General features: G+C 46.2%; 1 protein-coding gene across 4 annotated transcripts in view; it reads right to left on the bottom strand.

Annotated features, from left to right (window-relative positions):
• The window catches only part of luzp2 (leucine zipper protein 2), an 81,346-nt gene that overhangs the window by 33,590 nt on the left and 25,314 nt on the right, over nt 1–22,442 (bottom strand). For 3 of the 4 annotated variants that reach the window (XM_029144348.3, XM_055507575.1, XM_041070006.2), the window contains exons 2-3: nt 4,387–4,504; nt 1,802–1,872 (exon numbers count right to left, since the gene is read on the bottom strand). In XM_029144348.3, coding sequence (XP_029000181.1) covers nt 1,802–1,872; nt 4,387–4,504 — 189 coding nt within the window. Of the gene's footprint in view, nt 1–1,801; nt 1,873–3,118; nt 3,672–4,386; nt 4,505–22,442 lie in introns of those variants that run through there. The other variant, XM_029144347.3, reaches the window with a different exon arrangement.

The raw sequence follows: 22,442 nt of genomic DNA, 5'->3' as shown, positions 1-22,442 counted from the left end.
AAGTCAAGCGGCAGCACCTCTGAAGGCGATGCAGCGCCGCTGTTTGTGTGCTCAACAGCCATATCCCCTCATATTTTATATGCCACTGGTCTTGTCTCTTGGCATAAGTTCAGTCTAGCAAACATTTTCTTCCCAGCGATCAGCCAACCGCCACAGCTGTGCTATTTCATTCATATTCCCACGCCTGCGTCTAAGACCTGGAAACGTTTTGTACCAACCACATCAAAAGTGTCCGAACTGACAGGAAGGAGCCGCGTAAACCAGCGGCCGACGGCTCCTGTTAAATTAATTACTAGTGTTTTTAAAGGCGCGTTCGTAGCTGCTCTGCTACAACATTTTTGTTGCATTGCAGTTTGTGATAAAATTGTTTTCAGAAAGCAATCAAACTGCTGTTAAGACTTGTCAAAAATAAATGACTGGCAATGAATCACCTGTCTGTATCCACCGTGATAGAGTCAGCCAGTAATCACACTTGGCAGAGCTGGAACTCCAAAGGTGGATTAATAACGGCTCCAAACGCTCGGTGGGCGACGTCGGGGCAAAGTGCTGCTTTATGGCTTTTAGCTCCATGACACGTGAGCTGCTCTGCCCTGCTGATCGGCTATCGATTTGCTATCAGGCTACTGCATAGAGGATGCTAACATTTCAGAGCATGAAGGCCACAAATGGCTTCAAATCATTAACGGTCTCATTACACACAACATTAATCAGAGGATCCTAACTGGCGCCGCGCTTTGAGTAAACACTTCCAGCTTGCTCGCAAAAACATAAAGGCCTGAATCACAGCTGTTTAATGTGCTTCTCTCAGAGCAAAGGCAGGAAGATCAATTTCAAATATACAGTAAGCGTTTGTTTGCATCATGGGTGACGCTGACAGATCTGTCAATCAATCAGGCTGCACACGCAGCACAGACGCAGCACAGAACGGTTCAGAAACAACACAAATCCACAGAATGATCATCAAACGGCTGCGACGACGCTCAACTTGACCCACGCAGCAATTTTAGCTGCATGTTTGGTCCATTTCATTTGGCGTTATTGACGTATTAAAGTGGAAACAGACCTCCGTGAAGTAATATAATTAAAATGCATACAACTAAAGTAATTGCTTGCATAGACACTGCTGCATCCACTCGCCTTTAAAAATCCACACAATTAGTTGAATGGAGACTGCGGTTAATGGGTTTCAACTGAATGTAATAATAAATACAAGGTCCAGCTGAAAATGGTACAATTAGTAAAAAAAGTTAATGAAAAGCATCAGCTATTAACTTTAATCTTAGAATCCTCCTGCAAAGGTCTGGTAGAATCTAATATTAGGAGGTTGAGGGACTGGTGTTGCTGAAGGGGAGCAGCGTGCTCTGCAGAACACCAGAACCAAGCTCGTGTCCAGACTGGCATCACTTCAGCCACAAACGGACCCGTGCAGAACAGGGGCCAGAGCTCCCAGCGTGGAGCTGCATCTGCTGAGCCCCGGCTTCAGGAACTGAGCTGCAAACTGCTTCCCGCTCACTCTAATCTTAAATTAACACCTGCAGACTTGGACGTCTGTTTACAGAATCAGTCTTTTTATCAAACGCCGGCTTTTGCATTTGTTTTTCTGAACACAGCTGTTAATGTTTGGACTAATGGTCCAAGCTTCGTGTGTGAGTCACCTTATGTCACCTACAAAACACAAACAGGACAAAACTACGGTAACAACGGCTTCGTTTGTACAACACTTGGATTAGAATGAAGCGATGCTTCAGCCGGCGGCAGCTTCTGTTGTTTAGAGCTCCCGTCGCTGCTCTTCTCTCGTTACCTCTGCTTGTGGCTGAGCTCCAGGATCCTCTGGACGTCCTTCTTGGCCACGGAGTCGTCATTTTTCAGTGACTGGAAGTAAACAGCAGAAGCTCAGTTTCCAGGAAACACACAGTTTTGCATTTGACAGAACAAACTCCAGAACGTGAAGCACTTTAAAGGGCACAGAGGAGGTGACGCAGTCTACACCTGAACTGCACCGTAAACATTTCAAAATATCCCAGGTTGCAGGTTCCTTCCGACAGTCAAAAGCCACAGAGGTAAAAATGAGTGGGGCTAAATTCAACATCAGCTAAATGTTGGATTCTGTAGCACAACATCAAAACAGCCTCAGGCAGAAAGTGGAGGGGGCACGTTTAGGAAATGAGGCAGCAGAATTTAATGCCCCCAAAAGCAGATCCAAAGAGGGTGAATATGCTAAAGAGGCACAGGCTGCTTGTCATATAAGCGCCTCTGCATTGGTGACTATGCGTTAGTCAGGTCTGTGAAAACGTTGACTCAGAAGTGGCTGCGAGGCGGCGTCTGTGGAAGCAACACCTCTGCTGCTGCGTCAGAGATGTTCCAGCTCCTTCACAGCCCAGATGTCAGCTCATGCACGTTTGTGTAGGAACATCAGACCCAGACGAATCCGCTGGAACCAGTAAAAGTTCACCTACTGGTCATACATTACACTGGTTTCCTGCCTTTTTCACTGATTTGATCACCTGACTGAAGGTGACGATTAAAACTCTACATCTGCTCACAATGACAGAAGCATTTACAGACATTAAACACAGACTGTGGTCAGATCAGAGTGATTCGGTGCATGTTTGTATTTGTTATAGTGGTGTGATATGAAATACTTGGTCTCTCACACTAACTGACACACAATATTATGCATCTGGAACTTTTTGTTGCATATTCATTTTACTTTAGTGTTCAGTTCAAGTGTGTATTATATAAAGGTGGAGCTTTGAGAGCTTGGAAATTGCTTTAAATCGGCTCTTTAACGTGTGCTTAAAGGCCACATGAGGTTATTTTCCCAAACAGCACAATCCAAAGCGTTCCACGTTGCCAGACGTAGGTGCAGGGCAGAGACAACCACCCTATTTCTGTTCTAACTGCTGCACAACATCTCACCCGGGAGCTGCTGCCAGGAATAAATTCCCCACCTCACAGAGTTTAATTATTAGGGCTGCTGACCTGCACCTGGAGGGCAACTCGTTAAAACTATGAACACTTGCTCCATCAAATCTTTCCAGAAATACTAAGTGCACCTCCCTGTTGACTTGATTTGCTTTTAAAACTTGAGGGTTTTTATGTAGATGAAGTTTCCCACCCCTGAAGAATGGATTTTCTCCACAGAGAAGCCCTCCACGCCGCGGCGACCTCTGGCCTGCCGACATGCTGGCGCCGGGCCCAAAGCGAGCAGCGATGCCAGCCCAGCGAGCCTGGAGCGAACGGACATCAAAGCCCGGCCCGGGGCGGCGGCAGCCACGCGGCGTGAGCTCCCGTCCCGTGGGACAAGTCCCACACGGACAAATGCAGAGAAAAGAGTGAATATCATTGTTCGATTATTGATTTCCTGACAAGTGTGTTGCTCCACAAACGCTGCCTGAAGCCTTAAAACATCCGCACGCGCCAACGCTAAGCTATCAGTCAAAACGCAGAGGTGGGAAACGCAGGACATCTGGCACCCAAGGTGTGAACATCCAGGAGGGAGCCATGTTTGGCGCCGGCGTGGCTGCAAACACTAATTGGACAGAAAAATGCTAAATGATTTAAATATGTGAATGTATAATTGAGTTTCCCTTCATTTCTTGTCATTGCCAGGAGCCGTAATGAAGTTGACCTGAGCTGACTGGCGGGAAGCGATGTGCAGTACCTGGAACTGAGATAATTGTGTTTCATGAAATGTTCACAGAATTGGAAAATCTACAGTATAAAAAGGTGGATCACGTGAAAAAGTGTCCAAGCAGATGCAAACTTCATGCTGGAGTCGGTCCCAGCTTATAATGGGCAGGAAGACGGGTCATCTGTCCATCAGGGCCACATGCACACATTGACCCAGGATTTGAATGTCGTGTGTCCTGAACGTTTTTAATTCAGAGTAACCGTCGGTTTAGACTTATTTATCTCAAACTCTCACACACACATACAAGGACACTGACTGAGGCTGTTTTTTAGATGTGTTACCCTTTAGTCTTACTTCCCAAACACAGATGATCGCATTTGTGGTGCCACCCTTATAAACATACTCTAAAACATTAAGACATAGTATTAAGGATCCCATGCTTTTGTGGACTGATCCTTTAGCTTCCTCAATAAAAGCCATTAGCTCCACTGGAAGCTCCAGAGACGCTGACTTGCTCACTAATTGATCTGCATGTAGCAGCTCATTGCTTATTCAGCAGCTGGATTTCCAGTAACACGCATCATATATGCAACAATGGGTGGGCTCACTAAATTGAAAAACATTTGCACATTAATATTTTAAAATCAGATGTTGTGCAGCTGGAAGCACAAAAACAAGCAGAGTCCAGTTTGCCAGCGTTTGCCATGAACGCCCAACGTGGCCTCGTGTGAGGCAGGAAGCGACTTTCCCACCTGAAGGTTGCCTTTTATGCTGTCCAGCTCCTTTGACGTCTTGGAGAGCTGCTGCAGGATGCCGCTCCGCTCGCTGAACACCTCCTTCAGCTTCTTCTCCAGTCCGTCATAGCTTTGTCTGTGGAGCAAATGAGAGAGAGATTTTACTACTGGAGAATTCGCTCTTTATTGACACTCTTTGGAGAAAGTGGTGTTTTAAAGTGGATTAAAAGCACCACGGTTGAAGCGAAAGGGCAGAGCAATAGGGGAGAAAACTAATATCTACTCAGCACAGTCCCTGGATGAGGAAAATGGAAAAAGCTTCTATTCCTTCAATCAAGTAATTTGGCGAAAGCTCGTTTTACAGAGATAGTCCTTTGACCGGTGCTGTGGCCCTGCATTAGCATTTAAATATTCATGTAGTCCATCCAATTATTAACTGAAATATTCTACAGGGCACATTTGTCAAGCTCAGTGCTCCTCTTTGCAGAGCTGAACCTGCGTGGCCCTGCCAGGAGGCGCAGATCCGCCCGAGCTGGATGCTGTATTTCCTATTTTCTTTTAATGACGGTTTCACTTTCGGACTGTTGGCTCCATAACTGGGTGCAGACGTCTGGCGTTAGGTGAAGTGATGTGACCTACAGTTTAATGACTTGATCCTCTTTTTACCCCTTTAATGAACATGATACAAACCTTCACGAGTCCCTTCCACAGCCCAGTACACAACTAGACACTGTCACTCACACTGAAGACGACGACGACGACAACACATGGACACATCAGGTGATATTCTTCTAATAAAAGGGCAGACGAGGCCTCAGTGTCGCCCCAAATCTTATTACACTGATGATCCTTAGGAGAGCGAGGAGCAGAAGAGGCCCCCTGATGCAGTCAACGCCACGGCTGGGAAGCGCTTGAGCAAGGCATCGAGGCACCTGGTGTGTTACAACTGTCAAACAGCCAGATTAAAATCACTGATACGTCCACAAAGCAAATGATTTCCTAACAAGTTCAAACTCCACATACGAACAACAGCTTCAAGCAAAGCACTTGATTTACTTGAATAATCCCTTTAATACTTGATGAGACGAACAGACTCACACACGTTGTTCTCTCACTTCATCAGCAGAACGCCACTCGCTGTTCCCTGCTTGGTCCAAAGGACCGTCTGGGCTGCCAGCTAACGCCACGCCACAGATCCCAGCGGCGGATCACACACAATGACACATACATTACTAATAGTGGAGCAACACTTGGGAGATAAATACATAACGCGGCACACTGAATTCTGCACATGACTTGCCACCATATGGCGACGCTGGGTTCAGGGAACAGGGTGAGACGGGCTCTTCCCTGACTGGCGTATTATTCATTACCCAGCGGAACAGACCCCCGAGTATCTGTGGAAAAACAACACAGGAACATGCATATTGCAACGTTCCTAAATGAACCGCTTGTCTTTTACGCTAATCCACTATAAACTGCTCATTACTGCAAACAAACGGTAACAGCTGCATGACTGCACCTTGACCTCCATAGAACCTTGTGCTCCAGCAGCGTCCTCCCAAACAAAGAGTGGCCTTTTCTCCCAGCAGTGATGTGATAATGACGAGCAGAATGTTGACAGAAAGGCTTAGGAGCCGGAATGGCAGCGCCAGGCACACGGCCGTAAAGCTGTGGTGATGTGAGGGAGATAATGAAATCTTTCATTTCAGACATCTGCGGCTTGAAATCACTCCTTGTCCGTCTTCATGGAACTCATCAAACTCTTGGGACAGAGGAGGAGGCATCATTTATTGGATCTTATTATTGAGGACAAACATTTTCTTACCCTTGGAATTCCAGCAGGTCTCAGAGTTATATGACGCTGACCCTGCACAGTGAAATAGAAGTGCTGAGGCTAAAGGAAATGCCTCCAAACGCACAGACTCAATCCTCAACTCCTAAGCAATGGCTCCATAGTGGAAGCCAAGGCTGTGGCACCCGGCCTCGCAGAGAGAGCTGCAGAGGCTCGTGGCCCATCGCTTCATATACTGTTCAGATGCAGATACAATGAGAGAGAAGTGCAGCGTTTCTGTCCGTCACATTATTGCTACAGTAGTTTGTTGGGTTCTTGGACTTATTCAGCCGTGTGACACGCCATTTATCAAACTGTGCCGCGCTGATCCTGATCACATCTGGAGAATGTGGCCTTACAGGAGGAAAAACTAATCTGTGGCTTTGCTTTTGTTCCAGCCAGAGTATGTTTTTAAATTGAGCTGTAAATTGTGAATGTGGAGTGAGAGAAACGATCATCCCATAATAAAGCGATGACGGAGGGAATAATGAGCCACTGGATCCATCCTGCTGGAGGAGCATGTGCCGATGATGATGCTGCTGCTTGTATCCACTGTATCCGGCCTCCACCGTTACCTCCATTTGTCTTCATCTACCTGCTGTTTTATTTGGCTTCATGTTGCTGCTGCCGCCTCTCCATCCACTACATGAACCATCGCTGCTATTTTGGGAGACAGTCTGCGGTTCAGACAAGGACAAATGGGAGGATTCCCCTGGGCTCTGTGTCTGTGGAAGCCCCTCACGCTAACAGAGCTGTTATTTTAATACCCACCCGCAGCTCCATCAATCATTCATCCCACATGTCGACGCCGCGCGTCGTCCAATGACCGGGACAAATAACTCACATTTCTCACTTTCACTATGGGAACAAGTGACTTCCAAATCAGTAAAACACCTCTCGCTGTTTGTGTCTGTGGCTGAGAACTTACAGACAGCACAGCGAAGGATTCGAGCTCTTGGTCACGTTTAAAACCATCTCACTGTAAATGCTATGAATATGGAACTGCCGCTGATCATGGCAGAATAAATCTGTGCTGTCTGATGGAGTCACTTCAGGGCAGGAAGTCTCTTAAAGCCGTTCCCTCTGCATCTCCTGCGTGCAATGCCCTGCAGTGTTATCTGCTGCCCCCTGGTTTGTCAGTTCAGCTCACAGAGTCTCCAGGTTTGGCTTTAAAAACATGATCGTGCACTTCTTACAAAGACAAGCGGACTCGTTTCCACAATCAGAACTGTCAAACGTCTACTCTGCCATCGGTAGTGATGGAATTTGTGTCTGCATGGGTTCAAATAGGCAAAGTGAGTGAGCGAGGCTACGGTGCCACTGACCACGACTTCCAGGTCCCGAGTGGAAGTCCAATATTTACTGAATTACACGGCAGCAGTCACAGACAGCAGCCGCCACCGAGCAGAGATTCATTCGCATCCTGCAGATGACAGGAAGGCAGCAGTTTATGTGGTACTTCCAATTTCAGGCTGGATTAATTATGCCATTAGACGGGCAAATAAATAGTTGTAATAAGGGGGACTGCCCAAGGCCCGTCACTGAATTAATATATTCGTCTAACAGAGCATGACCACCATCCTACATCTGCAACAAAAGCCAGTCATGTTTACCAGCTGTTCATAAACATCGCAGGCAGGAGGGAATATTAATCGAGCGCATGTCAGGGGATGTCTGACACTGAGTCCTCTAATTGTTCAGTGCAGGGAGAGGATGGAGCTATTGGGGCTGAGGTTTGTGTCAGTGAAGCAAAAACACCGTCAGCTTATATTTTACTAAATTAAGAAGAATCACAAAATGTGCATTAACAGTGTTTGTTGTTTGAGTGTGTGTTGGTTTTTGTCTGTCTCCCCCAAAGTGGCATTTCTGTTGGCTGCTCATTTTGTTGAGGAAATCAAGGTTTGTCTGAAACGCTGGCGACTACTTTAGCGAAGAATGGACGTGTGTATGAAGCAGAAATCTTTTTGTTCCTTGCTCACGGCGCTGACTGCAATCGTTGCTATGATTATGGGTAATTCTGTTTGTGACAAGCATAATCACGCCACTGGATGCACTGAGTATTGTTGCAGAGCGACACTGACACACAATGATTTCAGCAAGTCACAGACACCACAACTGTCAAGGATTAGCTTTTCTTCTGAACTCCTTCCTAAAAGTGGCTGAAAATAAAACACATTTTAAGATGTCTATGATGTGAGAAAAATCTCTCTCCATGAGTAGAATAATGATACATATTTATAAAGCTGAGCAGTAGTTCACAGCAGTGAGTAGGCTTCTAGATATAATAAATCAAATTAAAAAATAAAAGTTGTGCTTCATACATGGACAGAGGGTAAATGATTCCCTCTGCATATGATCCCTTCACGTAAACATGATACAAGCGCTCCGTCCGTTTTCTCAATCACGACAAGTGATTCCTCCTCGTACGTTACGTAATTTTGCACCAAGGGAGGTCTGAGGAATTGGAATAGAAATACTTAGCATATTAGATGAATAATTCAATGATCACTCGCAGGCATTTTTATGCCCAAGTAGATGCCAATTACTTTCCCTCGACGTTCAGCACTCGATCATACTTCACTTAAACCTTCTGCACATGCACACAAACAAAGGAGGAATATTAGGTTTCTGGACAAATTCACTGACGCCACGTCGTGACGCACACTGGGAAACGTCTGTTTAACTTTAAATGCTACCTTTGTGCTGCCTCCTGCTCAGTTTCACCTTCAGCCACACGCACAAGAAAAGTAAATCCTGGGTGTATTTCTCTATTTTCTGCTTGGGTTGAGCTCATCAGACAATCCACTCTGCACACTCCTCGTTGTCATGTATAATCCAAGTCATTTTCCCAGACATGAGACCTTCTCAGTCCAACTAGCAGGATGCCGGAAAAGCTGCATTTCATTCGAATTAAGCAGGTTGGAGCCAAACCTCTGCTTTTCACACCAATTATGCAACTTGTGATGTTTTCTTTAAGTCCTGATGCGGTTTCACACATACACGCGTTCTACATCACACCGATGCTAATGTTCCATTTCTATGTCTTTTATCAGTCTGATGTATGTCAACGAAGTGACTCATTGTTTTTCTGTGGCAAAATCTCTCATCTGGGACCTATATCACACAAATTACAGCTTTAAAAGCATCCCAGGAACCTCTTACGGTTGCCAGCTTCAATTAAATCTGGGATTTGAGTGTATCTAATGCAATTCCGCCCATCTTTGCTTTTCAAAGCGCTGCAGCTCTGTGACTCCGGCTTCAGTAATTGTTGTGCTACAATCAAGCTAGATTAAGCTTGGACTTTTTTGTTTACTCTGAAAGAGCCCACTCTGCCAGACATCAATTCCTGCTGCTAATGCGGACGATAAAGCGATTCCCTTTGTGTGTGAGAACGTCACCTCTTCCCCCGGAGACATTTTATGAGATGTAATCCCGCCTTGTTGCATAGAGGAACAAGTAGTTTTACTGCGCGGCAGCTTCCTGGGGACATCAACGCTACTACTCTGCTTAATTTGGACTCATTTGTCTGAGAAACAGCATCAACTGTGAAGGCCACGAAAATGAGCACAAACAGTCACAAACACCTGCTCCATTCGCTGTGCGTCGTCATGAGTGCATTCTCGTTCTTTGTCGTTCTTTGTTGCACCTTGTTCCTGTTACGCCTTCATTCTTTCATTATATGCATTGGCGGTAAGACGATCCACACAGATGCATGAAAAAGGCCAAAGCCATCGTGGGTCCGGCTCTCCTTGTGTTTACTGGAAACGCTCCACCACTGGATCGGGTCCAACGTGTGCTGACATCATCTAACTCCAGTCTGATCGTCAGTCCTGCAGCTGAAAGCTCACGTCACGCCTCCCACCAGCTGTGAATGAAGGACGGTCTGACAGCTTCCTCACTCACAATGTAGCCACACGTAGAAACTTCTACTAGTCCTTAATCAGTTCCCGTCCACGCAGCAAAGAAGAGCGCTGTTATGATGACAGTGTAATGTATCTCCGGGCAGCGGCGCCGCGGGCCCCGTTTCCTCTCTGACCGATGGCTAAGATCTGGCAACGAGCAGGCAGACGCATCTGATTCACATCAAGGCCAATCAGCAAAGCCTCTCCCCAACTTCCAAGTGTCACTCAGAGAAAACACAGGAGGACAAGTTAAGGCCGGCTGAGGCCGGAGCGCAGGGGGAGCGTGAGGCTGGGAATCTAGAATTGGATGATGGATGTGACTTGATTACTGGTTAACTGCGCTGCTGGTGCGCTGCTCGTCTGGAGGAGGAACCTGCTGCCAGTGGGATTATCAATTTAGTAGCAGGACGCTGGAGCCCACTGTTTGTCTCCAGCCTTTGTCTCGTGGCCTCACCTGCCTCGCTGATTTACTGCCTTGCCATTTGCCAACTCTTTCGTCATCATTTTTGTTCTTTTTGCATATCACAGCACCTAGAGACGGTGAAATGAGAACAAAGGCAGGGCAAGATCAAATGTTTTACAGAGCCCCTCATACTTCTCTGTGTCAGAGGAAGGAGATGGGCAAAAGTTGAGGCGCATCATTATCTGTCATTCTGATGTTAAACCTTTAAGGCTGATTTAAAGGAAACATGTATTTTTCTGTTCCTGGCACTAAAATGCAGCTTTGGATGAAATGTTCTGGCTCCTGAGCAACGTCAACATTTACTGGGAGAGATTTTGTTTTTCTTGCTCATACTTTGTCCCACTGATGACAATGAGCCTCGGTTCTACTCACACACGCATTTCACGCGTTTCTTTGCTCCGTGTTATTTGTTAGTTAGAACAATGTGATATCCTCTTGTGTTCATCCGCGGCATTTTCATTCCTCCACTCGTACAAATCTTATTAAATGTGCAGTTTAGAAGTTGAGGGAAGCGCCAGCGTCTCCTGTGGCTGTTTGTTTGCGTTGTAGTGTGTGAAGCTGCTGCTGCTCTTCACCGCCGGTCCTCCGGCAGCGAACGGCCTACACACTCTTCCACCCAGACTTCCTGCGCTCCTACAGGCTGGGAGCTTTTTTTGTCTGACCTCAGCAGCAGATTTGACATGATTGTTCAGAATGTAATTGACTGCTCCAAGTTTACAGGCGCTTTACACTAGATGTGTTTTATTGATTCTCTGCAGCCTCCAAAATCTTTGGAAATCATTTGATGCTAATCAAATATTTTTTAGAGAAGTGTGATCAGGTGCCACATTACAGATGCTTAGCTCCGGGTAGCACTGTACAGTACACTGAGGAACAGATCTGATGGCGGATTTGCATTAGACTGCTGCTATGGTTAACGTAATGAAGCAATTAAAACGAGGCGGCAACTACGACGGCGGCAGGAACAAAACAATAACACAGCCAAGAATTTTAACACAGATTAGACTGATCGAATATTTGCCTGCTGGAAATAATCAATTTTTCAAATGGGAGTCATGATGAAAGCTCATCTCGCAGCTTTTCCAAGTAGGACAATTTAGGATATGTAACGAGCGTCTCAGAGCTGCTGTGGAGTCATTATGTTATAAACTATGTCACAGGATCAACCGTCGACGTGTGTCTTTAACACACAGCTCAGAGGGGCATTGTTTTGAACAAATCAAAAGCTCTTTTTATTCAGGCTTCGATTTTACCACTAGAGTCTGACGAGCTTTCACCAGCGGATCATTCACGTCGTTGATGCTTAAAGTCCAGAGGTGGAGTGTGGGATTATTCTAACCTGTTCACATAGACCTGAAACAAACAGACTGGGCTGCACGTGCAGCAGCACTGCTGCTGGTTGCAGGATTATCCTGTAATGAGGCGAACTCGGTCGTTTAACAATCTGACCTGCGCTCAGTTTAATTGGTATTGAACAAACATCATGCGAGTGTGTTTCTTCCACTCTCTTGACTGTTCCAAGGTTGCTGAGCACTGTCTGAAGTAAACACCAGCCACAGTCAGAGCCATGACGATAGTGCAAAGCAAACCTCACCAACACCTGCCTATTGATGCAATAAATGGGTTCATTCCCACACTGCACCCCATGGGTAAGACAGGGAGAAAGATGTGGATTTCACATCAAAGTCATGACTTTCTAGTCATCATAGCGATAATGTTCATCTTGGTCTTCGGGCCATTTACATACTGTATCTCCTCATGAACTCCACATTATGCTACACTGAAAGGCAAATTATCTACAGGCCCACAAATCCCAGCAATCTGAGAAAGGCCTGCAGTGAACCAAGGTTAATAGAGGTCACCCCCCACATTTGATGAGGATGCAGGCGGGCATCTGTGGCCTTTTCCAAGACTGACAGCAACGCCACCGAAAATATTCCAGCCTCCCTTAGATAATTATGCAGTGAACATATTTGATTCCAGCGCCATCGTCGCCTCGACTAATAGCTTGAATTGAAGCGCTGGGTGTCAACTACTGAACACTGGAACGAGTCTATTTGTAGCAGAATGAGCGTGAAGGAAAATGTGGCTTTTCTAAAGGAAAAGCTCATCACATGGCTGATCAGGCTCCAACAGGCTGCTTCACACAAAACAGCTCAGGAACCAGCTTCCAACAGCATTTCAACGAGCTGCTTATTATTTTTATATGACATCCGTAACATAGAGATGTAAATGAAGCCAAATAGTCTGGCTAACAAACACATGGATTTGGTTCACGCACGATTCATTCAAGAGCAAATAAAAATCTGGAGTTTATTTTGTTTACGTGAATATTTATCTTCTTTCCGCAGCAAACATTTGGATTCCTGTTTTCATTTTTCTCCAAGAAACACTCAGCCACATTTAATGTCATGCTCCAAAAAAGCAATGGTGTGTGTGGCCTTTTCTTTTGAGACAGAAAACCATAATGAAGGCCTGTCTCTGATACAAATTGAACACTTCCTTTGGTGCAGACAGTCTCGGGCAGTTTCTTCAGAACAAGGCATATTTCTTCCTGCTTTGTATCGACAGAGCCCAGCTCCTGCTCATTGTGCCATTTCAGTGAAACAGTCAATCAAACCGTTTGTTGCTATGCTGCCTGGTACCTGCTCCCTCAACTCCTGCCATTTGCTCCTCTGCTTAATGTGCTGGACACTCCCTCAGCTTGACCCCTCTCATTTGGAAGCAGCCCTTTGTGCTGCGTTCTGCAGCTCAGGGCCTTTTTCACGTGAGTAAAGTCGCAATGAAAGCGTCATCCGATGACTTGTATCAGGAATAAACAAGTACTTGGTTGTTTTTGTTGAGGGAAGCCAGTTTGCCCTCAGGACACAGTCCGTTTTCAAATGGGTTCATCACTTATTGTTGCAATAGTCCTGCATGTCTATGAATATTAATGGCATAAGAACAGTCGTATCTTGCAGCTAAATGCGGATGAAAATGCAATTTTAGCGTCCATTTGCATAACAGTGAGGTAAGATATGGGCATCATGGCTGACTTTAATTAGGCATGAAACAGGATTAAACAGACTTTCCATTTCTGAATGGAAAGATTATGGTCGCACTTATTTGCAGGAACAGATTTACCAGTATGAATCCAGGCACTGTGTCCAGTTACTGGAGGTGTTCCCTGACAGAGAGGGCGCTTCCACAGTCGCTCCCTGTTCTGACAGTGTAACTTCAACAAACCATTCAAGTCCATCTACTTAAAAGGCCCCGACTGCTTTTTATAATTAAAAACAAACCAAGCGCATTTTGTGCATATTTGATGCCAAATAATTACACTGAATGCATTTCCTGGTGAAGTATTAGCAGAATTCATTGAAACATTTTTGAACCCTGTGTTCCACATCTTCATTTGTTTGTCAGTCCTTCCTTCCACCTTTCTTGGCTCATCCACATGTTTCCCTGCACATCACCGTTGCCAACTGTCAGTCAGTGTAATGGCATGAAACTGGCAGCAGAAATGTTCCTGCGTCTGTGTGCATGTCACACAAAGCCTCAAAACAAACGACAACAGCACAAATACAGAGCAAAGAGACCTGCAAAGAATAAGTCGCACTCAAAAGTTTCAAGATGCCTTGAAGTGTTGTTCATATGTCACAAAACATGTCAAATTAAATGGATTTAATCGTCTGAGCTCAGAGTTAGAAAGAGAAAGATGGAGACACGAAGTCATAAGGAATTTACAGATGCAGCTGCAAATGGTGGAGGTAGAGTGTGCAGAGCTGGTACCTGTCAGCTCATTGTGGAGACTAAATGCTTTCCAACCACACATTACTCACTGGGATACTGATGCTCGACTCATACAGAGGACATGTATGTTTTAAAGCTCAGCCCACATCGTCCTGTTTTCAATAGATCAATAGATTCAATAGATCTGAGAGTCTCTTGTTTACACTGACTTGAAGTCAGAATAAACTCAAGTGGATGAGCTGCAAGGTCAACAAGCCCCATGTGGCTCTGGAAGAGATTCAGGGTCAAGTGGAGCCAATTCAAACCTGCATCTGCTCTTAATTTCTTTTATCAACATAAAATAAAAGGAAGGGAGGAAGCAGCAGCGGAGAATAGATGAAAACCGTTAAGCTGTGATGCTGCTGAAGAAGTAACCTTCACATCAGACCGATACGTTGCCTGTGTAACAGGGAGACGAGCTTTAGTAGTCAATTAAAGCTAAAACTAATCCCTTGTTAAAAGCTCCAAACTGACTTTAAGGCATAAGTACTTTGATGATCCCCCGACGACAAACTCATCAAAGGATTTCAAACTAATAATAGGCCAGATGAATTATGCATAAACATGGCACCTGACACACGATGGGAACTCTTCTAGTTTGTGATGAGGTTCCTTCTCCACTGTGTTGGCAAATAGGTCTAAATAATAATCACGTCTGGGACCTTTGCTCGTGTCGCACGCCGTGTCCTCAGTCTCTGGGTCTCTCCCTAAACTCGACTGTATAATAGGGAGAAATGAAAACGGTCTTTAAACAGTTTATCTGTTTGGCTCCATGTCACACACTTCATTTGATGTAATTGTAACCTCTAGATTATCTTTAGGGTCTAATATGTAGATAACGGCTGAATTAACTTGACTTAATGCCGGGAAATGAATTTTCAGCATATTGTCTCGAGACAAAACCAGCAGCAGGCTTCACTCAGGGCTGTCACTCACCCGTTCACCATCCTCCTCAATGACATTAATTAACTGAGCTTGGACTGAGGGGAGCTAATCCGTCGCACTTGAGTTGTGAACACGAGTTCAAAGGAGAAAATGAGGGATGCACGAGAGGCAGCATGATAAAATGAGGCCGTGTCAGAGGAAGGTCCCGGTGCTGGTCATGGCTCAGCTCAACCCACACGTGACTGTTCCACCACAAGGACTGACACCGCAGCGACATGTCATGAAATGCGCCCAGATGTTCAGACAGACGTTACAGTGAATAGTAAGCAGAGGGTCCTGCCTTTGTTAAGGGTCCTGGAGTTATGCCTTTTCTAACACACCCTCATGGTATAAATCAAAGAAGACGGCGGCAGCAGCGCTTTATGAACTAAGCTTAACCTAATCGCACCATAAAAAAATGGTTTAAACCAGCGTCGGTGCAGTACATTAAGGAGTCGGTGTAAGACAAGACCCCAAAGACAAAGAGCAGCCATGTCGCATGTCATACAAGGAGAGTGAATGGGGGACAATGGCTTTTATCGCCGTGGAATTGATTTACACCGTCATCTTACTTCGGAGACCTGCACAATGTGCTTTCACAGTCAGATGTAATAAATGTGACGTAGGCTTGATGAGCCCTTTTCCTCCCAAATTGGACAAATGGAGGAAAAATTACACGCTGGGCACGAGAGACAATTCCATCACAGACAAGCCTTTAATGATGTCTCATCTGCATTTTTCAATTTGAATGGGGCCAAAAATAGATCAGTGGCCAGGCTTTGTTGAAATGAGTTACGTTAAATGGAAGCACTGAGACAATCACTTACTGGAGGTTTGCGTGTCTGTGGTACCAATGCCTGTAACAAACCCCTTGAACAGGACGACTAATATTAACTCACATGGAAACCCTTCGTTTGACGTGTTTGTTTCTTTGGAGACACCCTGTCCAGGCTTTAACACTGGGAACAGCAAATCTGAGTCCTTACGTGGAACCAGGCAAGTAGAACTAAGCCACAATGTCATTATATTCACTTACAAACTAATTCAGTGGCATTATACAAATGCATGCAAACTTTAATTTAAAACTAGCTCCAAAGTCTTTGCCTGTTTCTGTCAAGTCATCTCTTCATCTGCTGCTGCATGGTATTTGCATAACTAGCTCCACGCTATTTGAATATGTCATGTGTAATATTAGCTCCTGTGCTCAGACAGTGTTACTTTCCCCTAGGAGCTGCTCGCCCTGCTAAAAGCTGGAGCAGAGGCTTGGCCCTCCACTTCAGATAGTGGCTGAGCCAGTGACAACACAGGCTCTGCTGGGAGACTGAGGAGCACGGGATCACAAGCCGATGGCTGCGATGACGGCTGAGCCTCACACTGCATTACTTTGCATTCTTCTCAACAGGAATCTCCTTCCTCAGCGTCTCCACTCCTCCACAAAGGCAGAGCTGGCTTAGCCGCGACCCTCCCTCCTTCCTCTCCTCCCTCCTGACTCTTACGTCTCTTTATATGAGTGTCAATGTCAGGAGGATCTCTTATTCTTGTTGCTTTGGGTCCTCACTTCATTCATGACCTTTCGGATTAAAGATAAGCCACAAAGCGTTAGCTTCGCCTCATTGGAGCCTTTTTGTACATTTTCTTATTCTTGTTATTGTATTAAATATTTAGAAAAGCATTTTAATGATCCTTAAAGTGGGCTGTTGTGCAAATGAAGCATTATGTGATGAGAAAATCAATCCTAGGAGGTAGGTGTGAAGAATAAAAGACTGACTGGTGTAGAAAGCTGTGATGAAAGATACAAAAATACAGAATGACATGTTCCCCTCTGGCAAAACAAAACGCATCACACAAATTCCTGCAGATTTGTTGCTGTTGATTTGCTGAGTAATTAAGTGTAAATTTGTCATTTGCAGCAGCTTTTGACAATCAAGCACCAAACAAAGCTCTTCACAATGTAACTGGCAACATGGCCAATCATTTGCCATTCAACTTGTGTTCATAGAGAAACCCTGCTGCGACGGTGAAATTCCACAGCAGGGCTGGAAAAATCTATTTCAATTTTACTCTAGAGATTTTTAAAACACACAGTCAAATGTTTCTCTACTTTTGTGGCCAAACATGAGCCGGGCTCCATCTGTGGAGATGTGCAAACAGGCTCCTCAGCGGTGAGTAGTCGGTATTTACGGAGGAAACAGGCGTCAACACACCTTCTAAAAAGCAAAGCCGAGCTCCAATCAACGCGTCTCCTCCTGGCAGCTCCGCTCGTCACGTAATTATTGCACTCGGTTTCACAGGAAACAATAACCGTCTCCATGGCGCTGGGATTTTACACCATAATGTCTATTGGCATGAAAATCTTGAGACTTTATATGTATGAGGCGCAAATTAAATATTCGCCAGTGTAACAAGACAGAGTTATTACTCAAATGTGAACGTGACCTTATCCTAACACAGAAGATCTGAGGTGTTGATTGCTTATGTTCCCACAGTTCTGTTTGTCAAAACACTTAACAACGGATCAAATGTGTCAGATTAGGTTGTTAAAGGTATTTCAGTGTGTCAAAACAAAGTATTTAATTGAGATTTACTGCATGTAAATGAGTAGTGGATGTGTTTTGGATCAGCAGGAGTAATAACGGGCCTGGATCAGGGCCCAGACGGTGTGATGAGGACATCGACTGATAGGACATGAATAATGCTGAACACACAACACAACGGTCTTCTCACTGAACACAACAAACACAAATGTGCTGGAGCCAAAGGCGTTTATGCTGCAGGATGAGGTCGGAGGCGTCTCCTGCTCCAAACCTGGACTTCTCCCTTCTCAGCTCAGCACCACTGCCGTGTGCAAAGCGTCCTCTGAGGGAACAGCAAATAGAAACCATCAATCCTTACTGAAACGCACACTGGCTGAACTGGTGCTGGCGTTTCTAACTGGGTGGGATCAAAAGGAGAGCGTGACCCACAGTGAGCGTCGGCTGCAGCCGTAGCACATCAGCAACCTTCCATTTCACGTTCACAGCTAATCAGCAGCAGGATTTGGAACTTGACGAAAGCTCAGATAAGACCGATGTGCTGCAGCGGCAGGACAACGAGCCGTCACGCGTAATTAGAATATTCATGAGCACCTGGAAGTGACCAAGAACACAACGCGTTTGAACAGGTGGCTGCGGCTGCTGGATGTGCAGCGACGGAGCCTCGGAGGCGGTGGTTCCTGAAACATCAGCACATCACCCAGCAAGCAGCAGTGGGAAGCCTCATCCCAGCCAACGGATCGCATCAGTCACATCACATGAGGACGACTCGGCCCTGAACAAACCGCAGCCAGAAGTCGTCCTGCTGTCGATGGAGGAGCAGCGGCTTTAAAGACGTCGGCCACAGCAAAGGTTTGAACTCTGTAGCGCTGCAGTATCGATGCACCGCTGGTGGTAACCTACTGAACACGGAGGCTCAGCAGGGTCGGGGTTAATGAACACACACTTACAGGATGAGCCCACGTTGATGACGTGAACGCCGGACGCAGCAGGCGGTGACTCGTACTGTACGCGGTCTGGAGCGCTTCATTTGCATGAGTGTGTGTACGATGCACAGCTCACAGTAAACACCTAAAAATGAATGAGCGGACAAAAATAGGCTCAAGCTCCAAAGCAGCAGTCACGTGCTCAGACAGTTGTAGACGTCAGGGGCTAATTCAGCGCGTGGTACAGCATGACACGCAATTTGCAACTCCTAGTATCCGCTGATTTTTAAATAGAGGCTCTAATGAATGCTTGAACAGGTGTTCGTACCCATTTCATTAATTAAATACCAGACATCCCAACAATGCAGCAGCCTGTTCGAATAAGAACAGAAACAGGAGAAGGAAATGTTGGAGGAGGAGACAGGTCAGCTGATGCTGGTCATAATTCACATGCAACCTTGTGTTTGACTCCTGATTTCCATTTTCTATCTCACACACAATTCAAAAACAAATGTCAACACATGATGTGTAATCTGCATATCACACACACACACACATACAGTACACACGCACACACGCACGCACACGCACACACAAACACACACACACACACACACACACACACACACACACACACACACACACACACACACACACACACACACACACACACACACACACACACACACACACACACCATTTCATTCTCTTCGTTAAGTAACGTGTGCTGCTTATTACAGAGTGGGGGTGAAGGCATTCCCACCCAGGGACAGTTCGTGTAGGAGAAACTCAGCTGTTAATCTTCGATGTTGAATTCTGCACAGAATTACATTTAAAGGTCAGGGAAGGGATTCTACAGCCAATGGCAGCCAGCAGCAACAGGCCTTCAGCACAGAGCACTGAGGGCCTGAATGTTAATGGAACAATAGGACGCTGCCTTTTGTCTTAATTACTGGAAACAACAGATGACCTGTCGGGACAAAAAGTCTTGTAGCACAGTAGGATGTATGTGCTGAGGGTGCATACGTTGAGGAAAGTATCTGCAGGAACTATAAATACAGCCTTGCTCAGCTGGACGGAGCGTCTGGCTCAGTGGAAGCGTATGATAAACAGCACGCGTGGAGCCGTGTGCATTTATTACATTAATGGACTACAATGAGGTCTAGACCACGCACACTTGCACATCTGTAACCTCAAGGGAGTGGATGAGAGGCTACGCATGTGCACCCGGGGCAGCCTGCTGGGCTTCCACACACGGATATGCTCTGGTTTTAGTAATTACTGAGAATGCATCTCCAGGAGGTTCCACCTGTACAACCACCACTGGACTTGGGTGGAGAGGTCTGTTTTAATTGCTGTGTGACAATCAGCCAAGCGGCCTAGATCTGAGGCCCTGGTGATTGAAAGCCTGCGCGCGGCGTCGGGGCATTCATCAATCGATAGCCCTGCGGTGTCGCTGCCGAGCGTCGGACGCTCACCGCGGTGCCAGAGGCCCTTTGTCATTCGCTGAGCCAGACGGAGGAAGCACAGGCTGAGCCTTTGAACGTCCAGGCTTCAGTCCCATCCTGGTAAAGTAGCTGCTGCTGTATCAATGTGATCCAGATTAAAAACCAAATTGCCTGGTCACCTTCTGTACCTTCAAATGCCGACGACTCGTGTTGACTCATAAATATTCTGTCAGAGACGGTGCACAGCAGATTGATCTGCGCTAATAAAGACCAGTGTTTGGTGCGTATCCATAGTTACTGCGCTTTGGGAGATCAGATATTAATCACAGCTTAACAAGGACACTGTCAGGCACCACGTGACTTTAAAACCATTGTGCTGATGGATTCACGGCAAAGAGCAGCTTCGTTTCTGAGCCTCCATCTCCATCATTTGGTTAAATTGTCCTTTTGTCGCGTGACACAAACTGAGAGCGATGTGCTGGTTCAGTGTTGTCAGATGTGACGTAGATCTTAGCTAGGGTAGATTTAAGTGCAGCTCACTCCTCCCTGTTTGAACTCATCACAGAAGAACCATGTTAACTCTCAGCGTCACTGATTCTCCCTCAGAAGAAAACAGGAGCAGCAAAGCCAGAGCGCTTGTGTTTGCATCCATCAGCTAAAGACAAGCACAGGTGACAGGTTCAGGAGGCATGTGAGTCTGAGCACATGCTCTAGTCCCACATGTACTGACCTTTTCCACATTTCTGAAATAAGCACTGATACAGTAGCATCAACAGTGGCTGAGCTGAGCAGCGCCATCCAGACAGTGTCTGCTTCTGTTGTTGGGATTATTTTCACAGCAGCATCTAACAAAACAACACGACAGTGGTAAAAAAAGAGGCTATAAAGTCTAAATGCAAACGCTTAATTGTGAAACCATTCATTTATTTTGGTGGGATGACTAACAGTGACTTTACTTAACTTGCTCCTTTCATCCTCATAAGAAGTGAAGTAAGTCAAGCTAAAAACCTCAGGAGTTCAAACACACAACAGGCGGATGACAAACAAACTGAGACTCACTTGTTTTGCTCTAAAATTGGCCTCGCTGTTATTACTGCGGCTGATTACCAGTGTGTAAACGGGACACGCTCGGCAATCTGCATAAAACCGACGGGTAAACAAGAAATGCTTCACTATTAATGGACGGGGGTGGAGAACGCTTTACTTCTGCTGCCTTCCTTAGTGTTTCTGCTTGTGTTTGAGGCAGATTGGCGTTTAGGACCCGCGGCGTTCGAGGCTCACGGCCTTTGGGATCCGCGGCGTTCGGGGCTCACGGCCTCTGGGACCCGCGGCGTTCGAGGCTCACGGCCTCTGGGACCCGCGGCGTTCGAGGCTCACGGCCTTTGGGACCCGCGGCGTTCGAGGCTCACGGCGTTCAAGGCTCACGGCCTCTGGGACCCGCGGCGTTCGAGGCTCATGGCCTCTGGGACCCGCGGCGTTCGAGGCTCACGGCGTTCAAGGCTCACGGCCTCTGGGACCCGCGGCGTTCGAGGCTCACGGCCTCTGGGACCCGCGGCGTTCGAGGCTCACGGCCTCTGGGACCCGCGGCGTTCGAGGCTCACGGCCTCTGGGACCCGCGGCGTTCGAGGCTCACGGCCTCTGGGACCCGCGGCGTTCGAGGCTCACGGCCTCTGGGACCCGCGGCGTTCGAGGCTCACGGCCTCTGGGACCCGCGGCGACCCTCTGGGACTCCTGTTGAATGGGACTAGGGGATTAGACTTCACTTGCCTCCAGATGAATTCTGTTGTGCTTTAGCACCGTAAGTGAATTTAATTGAAAGTGTGAAACTGAGGTTGGAAGTTCAGTCTTGACCTCAGCCTCAACTTTAAAGCCAATATAAACCACAGAAAAGTCCTTTAACGTTTGGGAGAAATGCAAAGTGGAAATGACAACTAGAAAAACGTCCTTATTCTTAGCAAGAGTGTGTAATATGATCAATTTGCCTTGAGACATGGGGCTTTCTAATATTTGTCCGTATTTTTATTCCTACACCTGTTTCAAGCTACATTTGACTGAATAAACCTACCTTGAATAACCTACATTAGATAAACAATAACAATACGCTACTGGAAGAGGAGCGATCCTGCAGCCACACACTTTGAAGTGATGCTGCTGGAGCCAGCGAACGCCGACGACCATGATGATGCTCATCACGTATAACCTTTAAATCCTGCTCCGTTTAGCTGTGTGTGTCTCTGAGCCAAGAGCTGCAAATAAATAATAAATAAGTCCAGGA

The sequence above is a fragment of the Betta splendens genome, chromosome 3 (assembly GCF_900634795.4).
Source record: "Betta splendens chromosome 3, fBetSpl5.4, whole genome shotgun sequence".
Taxonomy (NCBI): Eukaryota; Metazoa; Chordata; class Actinopteri; order Anabantiformes; family Osphronemidae; genus Betta; species Betta splendens.
The sequence above is the reverse complement of the archived record's forward strand: the minus strand, read 5'-3'. Positions and strand labels throughout refer to the sequence as shown.